This window comes from Nicotiana tomentosiformis, chromosome 11 (assembly GCF_000390325.3).
Source record: "Nicotiana tomentosiformis chromosome 11, ASM39032v3, whole genome shotgun sequence".
In the NCBI taxonomy this organism is placed as follows: Eukaryota; Viridiplantae; Streptophyta; class Magnoliopsida; order Solanales; family Solanaceae; genus Nicotiana; species Nicotiana tomentosiformis.
Window position 1 is genome coordinate 113300013 of NC_090822.1, and position 12527 is coordinate 113312539.

The 12527-nt window shown below is 34.0% G+C and overlaps 1 protein-coding gene across 7 annotated transcripts; it reads left to right on the top strand.

Annotated features, from left to right (window-relative positions):
* Positions 1-288: 288 nt before the first annotated feature.
* On the top strand, positions 289-6203 carry LOC104094368 (interactor of constitutive active ROPs 3-like). Of its 7 annotated transcripts, none has more exons than XM_009600290.4 (4): positions 289-447; positions 2145-2248; positions 2959-3250; positions 4415-6203. In XM_009600290.4, the coding sequence occupies exons 2-4, from the start codon at positions 2229-2231 to the stop codon at positions 5990-5992; spliced, it is 1890 nt and encodes a 629-aa protein (XP_009598585.1). In that variant the 5' UTR covers positions 289-447; positions 2145-2228; the 3' UTR covers positions 5993-6203. The 7 variants fall into 7 exon arrangements, with proteins under 7 accessions (XP_009598585.1, XP_009598590.1, XP_009598586.1 ...); XM_009600295.4 differs by having other exon boundaries at positions 291-427; XM_009600291.4 differs by lacking the exon at positions 289-447 and adding an exon at positions 457-639.
* Positions 6204-12527: the final 6324 nt, after the last annotated feature.

Below are 12527 nucleotides of genomic sequence, written 5' to 3' on the forward strand. Positions count from 1 at the left end.
TTGCTATATAGGGTCCAGCAATTTCATTATACACCTTGCTATATTACCTATCCTATTCTAAATACCAATAGATGGTCACTAGTTTTAAATTCAAAATGAACGTACAAAAAAGTAGTTACACAAATGACAAAGATTTTTGAAAATCATAAGCAAAACACAAGTGTCCAAAAAAAGAAAAAAGAAAGATAAAATTTGAAGAACATGAATCAAATAGTACGAGAATCTGTGCAGATAAAAGGTCCCACATTCACACACCATTTCAATTTTCAATCTTTAAATCAAAATTTTATCCAAAGATAACGTTTCCTCCCACCATAAACAGCTCTATTTTAATTTTCTCAGATCTTATTTTCAAAAGCTACCAATAAAACTGCTCTACTCTCTTTGTAGTCCACAATAGAGAAGTGGCCAAAGTCAGAAAAATTAGGTACTTTTCAAGCAAAGCAGGTAGCCTTGAGAAATGTGTACTCTTATCAGTACTTAATATAATCTCTTTGGGAAACTGACTACAAAAAAATTGCTTCTTTTTTCTTCTTTGTTTCTCTCTGATGAATGGTGGAAAATTCAGCTCAAATTCTACTGTACTAAATTCTTGAAATTCTAACCCCCCTCTGATATCCTTTCTGTAACGTTTTCTTGGTAAGACCAAAACTCAATTCCACATTTTTCTCTTTATTTTCTTTATTTTTTCCTCTTTCTTTCATTTTTCTTTTTTGTTCTTGTGTTGATGGAGTGTACAATGTGATGATAGCAACTTTTTGAACTACTTTTTGGAATGTAGTATTATGGTTTATCTTACTTTTTCATTTACAAGATTCTACAGTGTTTGGTCTGTGTTTTGAGCTTGATGTCTCCTAAAGTTCTCAGCTTTACAGAATGCAGGTTTTTTGCTTAAAAGTAAAAAGAAAAAATCGAATCTTGAAGAGTTTTATGGACTCTTTTTACTTTGTCTTTTAAGCTTTTTTTGGTGTCATGTGTGTTTATTCCCTTTTCTTTGCTTCTACTTTAGCTGCATTTGGTTCTTTCTTGCAGTTACAAAAATTTTGAGCTATTTTTCTTCTTCCTCTTTTGTTCTTCATTTTAATTTGAAGCTTTCATCTTTAGCTTATCTGGATCTGACCCTAGAGATTTTGCAAAGAAAACTCAGGTGGGGTTTTATGGGAAAGCATTTTCAGCAATTATTTGCTTATGTTTTTTAATATTTACCGAGGACATATACATTAAAGTGACGAGGTCGAGAATTAAGGTAGAATACTAGTAATTAGTGTTAGTCTTGTATTTTGTTGTTGGTAGATTTTACTACTACATGTTTTTCCTTTGCTTCGTTTTCTTATTATTTTAGTGTTGTTACGCATGTTACTGTTGCTGTTGCTGTTGCTTTCTTTTCATCCTTTCTAGAGCTGGAAGGCAGTAGTAAGTTTTAAGCTAAATTTCACTTGTGTGATTATACTGCTTGGTTAAAATACCTACAACTCACGAAAGCATACTGTAGTGCCATTCATTCAGGCAAAAATGGAGGATTTCTTTCTTGGTGAAGATTGCCTGTAATTGAGGAGTCAATTTTTACCCCATGGCCCATTTTTTATCGTCTCATTAAACAAATACTCCTATTTTTTGAATAGTCTATGAAGGGTAAAAATCTTACTATGCAACTTGTCCTATACTTATCACTATATGGTCCTTGTGAATGCAATTAAGATAGGTACCAAACTCACCTTATTTTGTTGTGCATTCAATGTAGCTAAATGAACTTAGATCCCCTTTTATTTTTTTATTTTTTTCTCTGTTGATCTATATTTGGAGGGTCAATTTTTTTTATTTTTTTTTATAGTATTTGTTTTAGAACCATGAAAGGGAGAGTTGGCGTAACTGGTAAAGTTGCTTCCATGTGACCAGGAGGTCACGGGTTCGAGTCGTGGAAACAGCTTCTTGCAGTAATGCAGGTAAGACTGTGTACAATACACGTCCGGCCATATTTCCCCGGACCCCATATATAGCGGGAGCTTAGTGTGCCCTTTGTGTTTTTGAACCATATAATGTGTCTTGTGTGCATTTATTGTTATCTCACATTGGATTCCCTATGTTTCATTCTACAATATTATTGGCCATTTGCTAGTATTATGATATTTATGTAATCTTTGCAGAGTTAGTGGGGCAGAGGGCATTGAAACAGGAAAAATCTTCTTAACACCAAGATTTTACTCTGTGGGCCTAAAGGTTGTTGAGATATGCAGACCCCAAAAGCAAGGTAACTTCAGTCTCATTTATGAGTATTTAGTAAATGAAAATGGACTAGTCATAGCTGGAATTCATGCAGTTGTTCTTGTAACGGTAATGGACTGGGTCCCTAGTTCAGTTTGAGTTAAATGTTGAATTCTACTAATTGTACTGAAATGTTTCTTTTTGTTTGCTAAAGACTTAAAAGAGCTATTTTCACTTAAGTTGACATGTTCATATTTAACTGCTTGTAATTTTTAGGAAAAAATGACAGCTATAATTCTTTGATATTTTTTGCTAGAGTTTCTCTTAATGCGCTTCTTCTGTCAAAGTGATGAAAGGGTGAGTGTGAGACCATAAATCTTGAATTTTGTGACTGGAAAAATATGTGCTTTAAATGTGGTGTGCATTCATACCATTAAAGGATACAAAAGCTGTTAACTTTATGCCATTAAATAAAGAATCAGAAAGATATTAAGATGTTTCTATTTGTGGTTTAGTGATATGTGATAGTAGTAGTAAATATTGTGCACAAATTTGTATGTGAACATTGCATATTTGATATGATAAAATATCTATTTCAGCTTTTCTCTCAAGGTCTATGAAACATTACACACTCATTCTACTTTCTTCTCTGATCTTCAATCATATCTGTTATGATCTTCAGTTCTTTGGTGAATTTGTTGTATATTTTTAAACTGTGTTCTGACCTTTTCTTTTATATACCAAATTTGATTACAGAAACAGTTCCTCTGAAGTGCCACAAAAGAAATCTCCACGAGGCAATTCCACGGAAGTGCCTCTAAAGATCTCTCCGCGAGCTGTGAGATCTCGAGAAGCTCCACAAAAGATTTCGCCTCGAGCTGTTTCTCAAGACGTACCCCAAAAGATTTCTCCCAGAGTTGCGCGCCGCCTGAAGACAGGTGCACCAGATTCTGACTCTGCATCTTCTCCTCATGGTAATAGTAGGACACCAAAAGAGAGAAGGCCTAAAGTCACTGAGCAGAAGTCTCCCAAAAGTTTGGAGTCAGAGGTAAAATTCTACAAAAATGACTATCTTATATTGAACCTTACTTGAATAGAAATAACACAAAGGAAATGTGTTGGAAAGAGATGCTTTGTTAATGTTTTGATGGTTTTTAGAGTGACAAAAAGGGAAATTGAGAGAAGGGAGGGGTTTAATAAGGACACTCTACTGTGGTAATTAAGTTCTCTTAGTACCAAAATTGCCCCTTGTGTTGTGAAAACTTTAGATATTTGAAGTTTTCATAGTACCAAAAGATAATCTGCTATTATGAATGGAAAACTTGGATTTAACATTACTGTGCAATTCCTAGTTAACTCACTCTGCTAGTTAAACCAAACAGGAAATGATCTGGTGCTTTCTTTTCCCCTCATTTTGTTTCCTCTAGATGTTGTATTTTCTTTCTTGTCTGCGCCTTTTCCTTTCTTTTATTAAAAAAACCAAGGTAAAAGTTTGAAGATGCATTTCCAGTTCAGTTTATTTTGCTAAGCACATAATCATTGATCATGAACCTTGTGTTCAGGAGCTGTGTCCATTTGCTAGGAAGGAACCCCTAATCATAAATTTATAATCTCAATTTTCATTTGCCTCAAGGTTACTGGTGCTTTTGTTATGCACTTATTAGGATTTTCTTCCAATATCTTTAATACTTCAGGGTTGATTTTAAACACAATTGATTCAGTGTAACAGACTTTCTCTAAGAATGATCCTCGACAACAATCAAAACCAATTAAAACTTGTGGATTTCATCTTTGCTTTTGTCATATTTTAAGAATCTTTAACCACTTGATACAAATATAATTGAATTTCTATTCTAGCTCTTGCTCACAAGTTCACGCTCGCTTGCAGATATCCTTTAGTGGTGTTGAATCTTTTGTATGCTGCAATTTTTTCTTCATCTTGCTGTCCTCATTTGATTTTGAGTGTTAATTCGTGGATCTATTTACTTATGTTTGGCAATTAAGGGTTAACGGAAAGAAGTTATCACTATTCACTAAAAAAAATTGTGAAGATTTGTGATCTCTTCTGCCTATAAAATTCTCATTTTTTTTGACCCAATCCCTTTTATCTTTTTGTAAAATAAATGTTTGTTTCAATATGTTTATCTATATTCTAAATCTTTTCCTTTATATTGTTTTTGTTTCTGTTGTCGGAATGGGGGTAATTTTAAAGAAGAAGTGTCCGAGCAGGGTATCTGAATTGGAGTCCCAAATCACTCAGCTAAAAAATGATCTTAAGGGAAAGCTAAGTTCTTCAGAAGCGTGCAAAAAACAAGCTGCAGTAGAGGCCGAGGGGTCAAAGGATCACTGTACAATATTGTCCTCAGAATTGGATCAGTCCCCGAAACAGCTTTTGGAGCAGCCTTCTTCTGAGAATCCGACATTGTGTTCAGAACTTGAGACAATCCAAAAACAGCACTCGGTTGACTCAGCTGCATTAGCTTCTGCCTTGAATGAGATCAAGGAACTAAAGGCTCAGCTTGAAATTGTTGCTGAATCCGAGGCTACCAAAACAAAGAACACGGAAGCAGCTCAAACTGAGCTCCAAAGCTTGAAACAAAACTTGGCGGAAACTCTTTCACTTATGGAAGACATGAAGAAACAACTAAAGGATAGCAAAGATTCAGAAGCTCAGGCTCAAACACTTGTTACCGAAACTCTGTTGCAACTGGAATCAGCAAAGAAGACCGTGGAGAGCCTAAGGTCCGACGGTAATAAAGTTATGGAGGCGTACAATACTATATCTTCTGAGTTGGATCAGTCGAGGGCACGTGCAAATTTGTTGGAAGATGTTGTCTGCAAACTCCAAACTGATACTACTAAAGTTGGTGAAAGTGAAATTGTCGAAATTGATGAAAGTAAGGAAACGATTGAGGCAGAACTGTCTTCTCTGAAATCGGAAGTTGAACGTCTGAGAGCTGATCTGGAAGCAGCTGAGATCAAATACAACGAAGAGAAAACTCGAAGCACAGTTGAAATTAGAAGTGCTTATGAATTGGTGGAGCAAATCAAGGCAATGTCGAAGCAGAGGGAAGATGAGCTGCAAGGAGATTTACAAAACTTTAAAACACAAATAGATGAGTTGAAGGCAAATTTGATGGATAAAGAAACTGAATTGCAGGGTATTTGTGAGGAGAATGAGAATCTTACCATGAAACTAGAGAACGCCAAATCTGGAAAAGGAGAAAATGAACTTGAAAAGGAGCTTCAGAGATCAAGACTTGATATTGAAAATCTGAAGGCAAATTTGATGGACAAGGAAACCGAACTTCAGAATATTTTAGAGGAAAATGAGATCCTGAAATTGGAAACTAACAAAAAGGAAAACAGTAGAGGTAAAGTGAAGGATGAAGTTGCTGCTGAACTAGAGGTTGCAAAGACTGCAGAACGAGAAGCTCTTATGAAGCTCGGGTATATGAAAGAGGAAGTTGATAAAAGTAACCGGCGGGTAGCTAGGGTAACTGAACAGTTGGATGCAGCTCAAGCTTCCAATGCAGAAATGGAAGCAGAACTAAGGAAGCTAAAGGTTCAGTCTGACCAATGGAGAAAGGCTGCAGAAGTTGCGACTGCTATGTTATCAAATGGCAATAACGGGAAATTCATGGAAAGAACTGGATCAATGGATAGTCACTACAGTCCCGGCAAGATTAGCTCGCCTTACTTTGAGGACATGGATGAAGATTTAATGAAGAGGAAAAATCCAAATGTGCTTAAAAGGATCGGTGAGTTATGGAAGAAGCCAGTGAAATAGGAAAATCAGGTTATTTCTGATCCTTGTGTACTTAACCTCTTAGTTTATGTATTTGAAACAAAATCAAATGGAGTTCTTGTTATTGTAATCATATAGAAGCTCTGCTCAGTCTAGAACTGAGTCTAATGATTGTTCAATTCCATTGCTCTTTCATGTTTTAATGTGATGTATCTATGCAGTTATTAATATGATTTCTGAATGTTCTTACTAATTATTAGCTTCTGTGATTCATGCTGAAGAATCAGTTATTTTCTTGATCTCTAAATTTTTGTTTGGGGAAGTCACGGGTTCGAGCCGTAGAAATAGCTTCTTGTAGAAATGCAGGGTAAGGCTGCGTACGATAGACCCTTGTGGTTCGGTCCTTCCCCGGACCCAGGCATAGCGGGAGCTTAGTGCACCGGACTGCCCTTTTTTAATTTGACACAACAAATTGTTGAACTTAGGAAGGTACATCACCCATTGCATTTTACTATTCCACATTGAAATGATATTGGGATGAATTTTCTTCATATACAACTATGCCAAATTGCACTTGTGGTGCCCTCAAAAATCATATAGATCATCTTCTAGTATACATCACGTGATTAATCTCTTAACAGGCTTGGATAATTCATATAGTGCTGTTGTAGCAAGTGTTTGTCTTTTTTTTTTTTTGGGTACCTACGGTAAAAGGGGCAGCATGATGCACGAGGCATCTCGCGTTCACGCAGGGTTTGGGAAAAGGTCGCACTCAAGAGAGTGTGATATAGGTAGCCTACGCTGATGCAAACACTAGCGGATGATTTTACGGTTCGAACCCGTGATTTATGGGTCACACGGATGCTCAAAGGCTCCCCTTCTTTGGGTACCTATAGTGTTTGTCATTTATTCAGAAGTGTAATTTATCTTGCTTATTTGAAACTTCTCTATCGGATGAGGTATGGAATCCTTGAAAATATTTTCTTGTACATACTTGTAGGTATTTAGGAAGTATTTAACTTATATATACTGATAGTGTATTTTTTTAAAATACTATTACTATATTTAAAACTGTTGTAGCAAGTAACCTACTTTATTTTTAGGTCAATAAATGTAAAAGTCGGAGAGAAAGTGGTATTTCCAATGGTGGACTAGCGAGTGATGCGTAAGAATCTGTCCTTATCTTTTAAGTTACGTGATAGCCTAAAAACTCTTTTGCAGTGAGTTCTTTTTAATGTTCAAACTGAGTAAAATGAAACCAAAGATTGGCTCTTGTGGATACGTTGGATTTGTTTCATGTTCTATCTAGTTCCTTGTCATGCAGGTGCATTGAGCAAAGTAAAATAATTTAAGCTTGGATCTCGATAATATTTTGTGTTTTCAGCTGTGAAGTAATCTCATGATATCGAACTACTAAATCCTAAGTATTTGTTAAGTTGCAGAAACACGTTCAAGAAATGAACAAAAGGCGAGAATGCATCTTAAAGTGTGGGACAAGAATAATAATAAAATTGTTCACTTCAATGTCATTCTCAAAAATGAAAAAGGTACATATGATAATGTTTTTGTAACGTTTTTGACTTTTGAGTTTGTATACGGGTAGAACCAAACTCGACAATAGACCAGGCTCGGCATATCTGTAAGAGATCGAAGTTACAGATGAAACCGAGCTCGATATCGAGGTTTGAAGTTCGACAAGACCATCAGATTTGCCCCTCGAGTTTACCGAAGGCACGACCGAACCTGCTTTTAACGACCTCGAAGAAGAGCTTTGCCAACTCATCCGACAAGGATCCGTGATTCTCGCCATTAACCAATCATTATGGCGAAAATCACGGAATTAAGTCAAAAAGGGAGCTAACGGTCTACATAATTTCATATAAAATATTGTCTTAAAAGCTTCATCTCCCAAAATATATAGAGGGGACTGAGTAACTCTGAGAGGGGAGGGTAACATACTTCAAAGAACAAGATACTATTTTTTCCAGCTTTGTTCATATTATTCTGGTTTCAATATAATATCATATCTAAATTCGAAGGAAGTTAACCTTGCGAGGCTTAAGTTGTTCAATTTGCATGGTTTGCATTTATTTTTCTACTTATTCTTCAATATTAAATGTGATTTCTCACTTTGTATCAAATTAGATTACATATTCTTAAAACCGCGTATAAATTCAATTGTTATCTGATTTTGGGGTAAACAGAGTTATTAGCTAATAAAAGTGTTTACATGTTAGTTGAAGCAAAGTGATATGGAGTAAAATTTCGATATCAGACACTTGTGAAGTAAAATGATATAAATTATTTTTCCTCATCTGGTTAGTATCTTATCTTCTGAGAAAAAATATTTAACAATTTAACACAATCAAAATAAAGAAAAATTAATTGTTTTTTAGTGCCATATTAAACCCTTCTTTCATATCTGGGTTGACAAAAAATAGTTTGGGCTTGGAAAGCAAAGGGTTTCAGAACAACCCAGCCCATAGTTAGAACTCATCAAAACGAATTTGGGAGAATGACGCAACTAGGATCATTTGATGCCATTTTTAAAATTTTACCCCTGTTAGAAAAGTCTTGGGAAAATAGTCTTCTGGTCGAGAATTTTAAAGCACGGTCATTAATTCTTGGACAGGTCTTGTGGTGATCTGTCAAAATTATGATAGTTGCCATAATTTTACAAGTTCGAGTGATTGTCATAAAATTTTGACGGTTGCCACATTTTGTGCAATTGACCATAAAATTCTAACTCGATCACTAAAATTCTTCACATTGTGACTAAAAATTCCGGTGATCATTAAATCCTTGGTGCTTTAAAATTTTGACCAGCGTGCATTAAAATTTTGATCAAAGTGCTTTAAAATTTTGTCACAAGATATTTTCTTAAATTTTTTCATATGGGATCAATATATATATATATTGATTAAAAAAGGTTCATGCAGGAGTAGTTGAGAAATATATATTTTTAGCTAATAACCGATAAAACACACACACACACATATATAAAACTAGCGAATGCATTTGGTTTTGGTAGATTAGCCCAAGCAAGGTGGGTGAGGAAGAACCCATTAAGCCCAAACTATTTAGGAAAAATCTCACTTTGTACCCATTAAACTCAAACTATTTACCCTTTAATACTCAAACCCAAAAGATTTACTTTTTCTATCTAGACGGTCTAAACTATTTACCCGCCTACCCAATCCCCTTTCCCTTTTAAATTTCTCTAAACAAGTAAAGTCCCACACCCCAAACGTTCCTTTCCTCTTTCAAAAAATACCCATAACTTAGTCTTTTTAGTGGATGATAAAAATCCAGTACAAACCCATGCATTTATCCATGAAATATTTTAGAATTTTCTATATAAATTTTAAAAGATAAATTTTCATATTATTGTATATGAGTTTCACTCCAATTCCTCTTTCTATATTAGTACATTCTTTTTTGTGTATTTATTTATATTTCTGAACTCATGTGTTGTTGTGGTTATATATATTAAGTTTTCCAGATTTAATTTTTTTGTGTGTATGAAGACCCACCATTGTAGAGCTTGAAGCTCGTGAGTTTAAAATTTTATTTTGAAGATTTATTATTTTATTCGATGTAGGTGCTATAAAGTATTGCTAATAGCACCTTCAAGTAAGCTTCTCGGATCTGGATTTTATGTATACTTCAATATCTACCATTGTTGGGCTTGAAGCTCTTGAATTTAAATTTTTTATTTTGAAGATTTCTTGTTTGATTTAAAGTGGGTGTTATTAATATTACTTATATTATCTTTTGGAAGTTCATACTGATCGCATTTAGAGCTGATTTGAGGTGATTGAGATCGATTTTTTCCGCTGAAAATCGAAGAACACAATTACCCAACAGCATACCGCTACGATAGCTATACTGCAATAGTATATTGTTATAGCATCCAATATACTGCAACGATATACTGTAATAATCGAAGAAGAACAAAGTTACCTAACAGTATAAAGTTATAGTATACAATATATTGTATGAGTATATAGCTATACTGCAATAGTATACTGTTATAGTATACAATATAATGTAATGGTATACTGTAATAATATGCAATACACTGCAACAGTATGATGTAATAGTATACAATATACCATAATAATATACTTCTGCTACTATTTGTTGAATCATCTAGGTGATATTGTGCAAAGTTAAAGTCATAATTATAGTAACATTATAATGTTATAGTATACAATATAATATAACAGTATACCGTAATAAATAAGTCTTTTTTTTTTAAATTTTTTTAGTTTTTTTAACTAGGTCCTTGCAAATATTTTCTTAAATTGAATTTTTTGAAGGAGTTCCATGAAAATAATATTCATTGTATAAGAAGTCACTACAACAAAAAAGGCTTTTACTGGCAATTGAAATACTCTTTAGCGGAAATAGAAATGGACGCTACAATATTTACCGGCCATTAAGTATTAGCCGTTGTTGCTGGCGTCGGCAAAGGCTTTAGCGATCATTAGAGGGACTGTTGGTAAAGATTACTATTATGGTCGGTAAAAGTCCTTCAGATTTAGCGGCAATTGTTTACTAGCTATTATAATGGCCATTATAACTCTCCAAAATTTTCATAGGTCATACATTTTGCAGCTTTTGTTATTGCCGCTGAAGACTAAACTAATTGCTGGTAAAAGGAACCCCTTTTGGCAACAAATATAATGGCCACTAAAACTATTATTGATTTCACATTTACTCATCTATTTGCAAGCTTTTGTTATGGACAATAATCATTTATCTAATGGATATAAAAATAACATCTTTTAACATCAATTTTTATTGCGCTAAAATTAATAAAGTATTTCCCAATATTTACTAATGCATGTTATGCCTATTTACATTCAAAACTAATTATATAATATTTCACTTCAAAAAGCATAATACTCATTAAATCTGCAACAAACAAAACTTCTAATTCATAATTTAAACTGTCAACAACATAAAAGAATGCTAAACTATTTGAATCTAATTGCTACTATCGCTTTGCGTTTGACAAATTATTTTATCAAGTAGCTACAAATTAGACAACAGATGACTTAAGAAAGATGCTCCAACTCTTGATCATAGTGACAACCACATGCCAAGTTTTTGAACATCATAATGTATGACCTGGAATGATAAAATAAAATGAATATCAAATAAACAACCACATTTGATGTTGATTAATAATTAAGAAACTGCTACTACTAAAGCCAATCAAAATCAAGTGTACAAGAAATGTTATTCCTTTCCTACTAACTATCGCAACACAACTAAACTCGAAAAGATTATAGATACGAAGGCCAAATGTCAATCCAAATATGAAGACATTTTGTTATACTCAACAAAGGGCATTCCCTTTTGTCTTTAATCAATCCTAGATCTTTGAGATACTATAATGTTCATTCTTTATAAGAGAACTCGTATGGTTACAAGTATATACATATGGCTATGAAACAGTGAGACTGTCAATATAAATTCATGATGTAGTTGAGCACCTGCACAAAATATATATCAATATTTTTCTTTATTTATTTATCCAGATAAGTACTTTCTGGGGTCTAGTCAAATAAATGCTTCATGTTCTAGCAGTCACCTTCTATAGCACTTAATAGAAAAATGCGAAGCCTCAAGATTTTGTGCAATCAATTTATCTTAATTATGCCTACAAACTTCATAAAGTTCCTATATGACTTTAAGAATGCAACATAAACTTGGTACACTAAGTTTGATACCTCTTTTAATGTAACAATAGGGATGATACATCAATCACATGATAGTAACCAAACAACACACTTGGGAGTTCAAGTATTGTCTTTCAGCTAAATTGGAACATGCAATTTTATACACACACTAGCTAAAGAAAAATAGACTAGAGGTGGATATTGAAAGTGATGGGAAAGATACTACATCCCACATCCAAGGACAATAGTTATTGGATCAACCAAGCAACTAGCCAACCAAATAGCACATAAACAGAAAAAAAAAAAGTATTCATACTCGTAGTCGAGGCTTTTAATGGGGTAATCATTGGCTCCAACAATAGCGATTTGGGAGGTGTTGACTCTGCTCTTGGATTTGAGGAAAGGCTCTTTGATACCGCTTTCTTAAACCATCAAAACATTTCTATGCAAATTAATCGGTTCTCCATATTTTGTTCTCCAACCGAAGCGCTCTTATCAAGCTGCAAGAAGGAAAATTACAAAAATTACTTCATAAAGATCTGATCATTATGTATTCCTATGTCTTTGCCTTCAATGGTGGTATCAAATAAAGTGCTATGATTAATTATAGTTGCCAACCAGAAATTAGCCACTTCAAATTGATTCCAATTTGCTTCAAAAGCTACCTTGAGGTTATTATTACCATAGTTTGTAGATTGTAACCGTATTGTATGAACACATTATATCCTCTGATCTAGTGAACATTTGAAGCTGACATGTACTTAGTTTCAGAATAAGTAAACTGATCTACACTTCTTAAAACACCTAAGGAAAAGCAATGGCACTATAATGAAATATCTTTCTATTGATTATACCAGTGTATTATGTCACTAGCCACAAGTCATTCT

Excerpts from the sequence above, each read along its gene's own strand:
- LOC104094368 (XM_009600290.4), top strand. The coding sequence starts at position 2,229 with ATGCAGACCCCAAAAGCAAG. Across the intron at positions 2,249-2,958 it reads ATGCAGACCCCAAAAGCAAG|AAACAGTTCCTCTGAAGTGC; the intron begins GTAACTTCAGTC and ends ATTTGATTACAG. Across the intron at positions 3,251-4,414 it reads CCAAAAGTTTGGAGTCAGAG|AAGAAGTGTCCGAGCAGGGT; the intron begins GTAAAATTCTAC and ends GTAATTTTAAAG.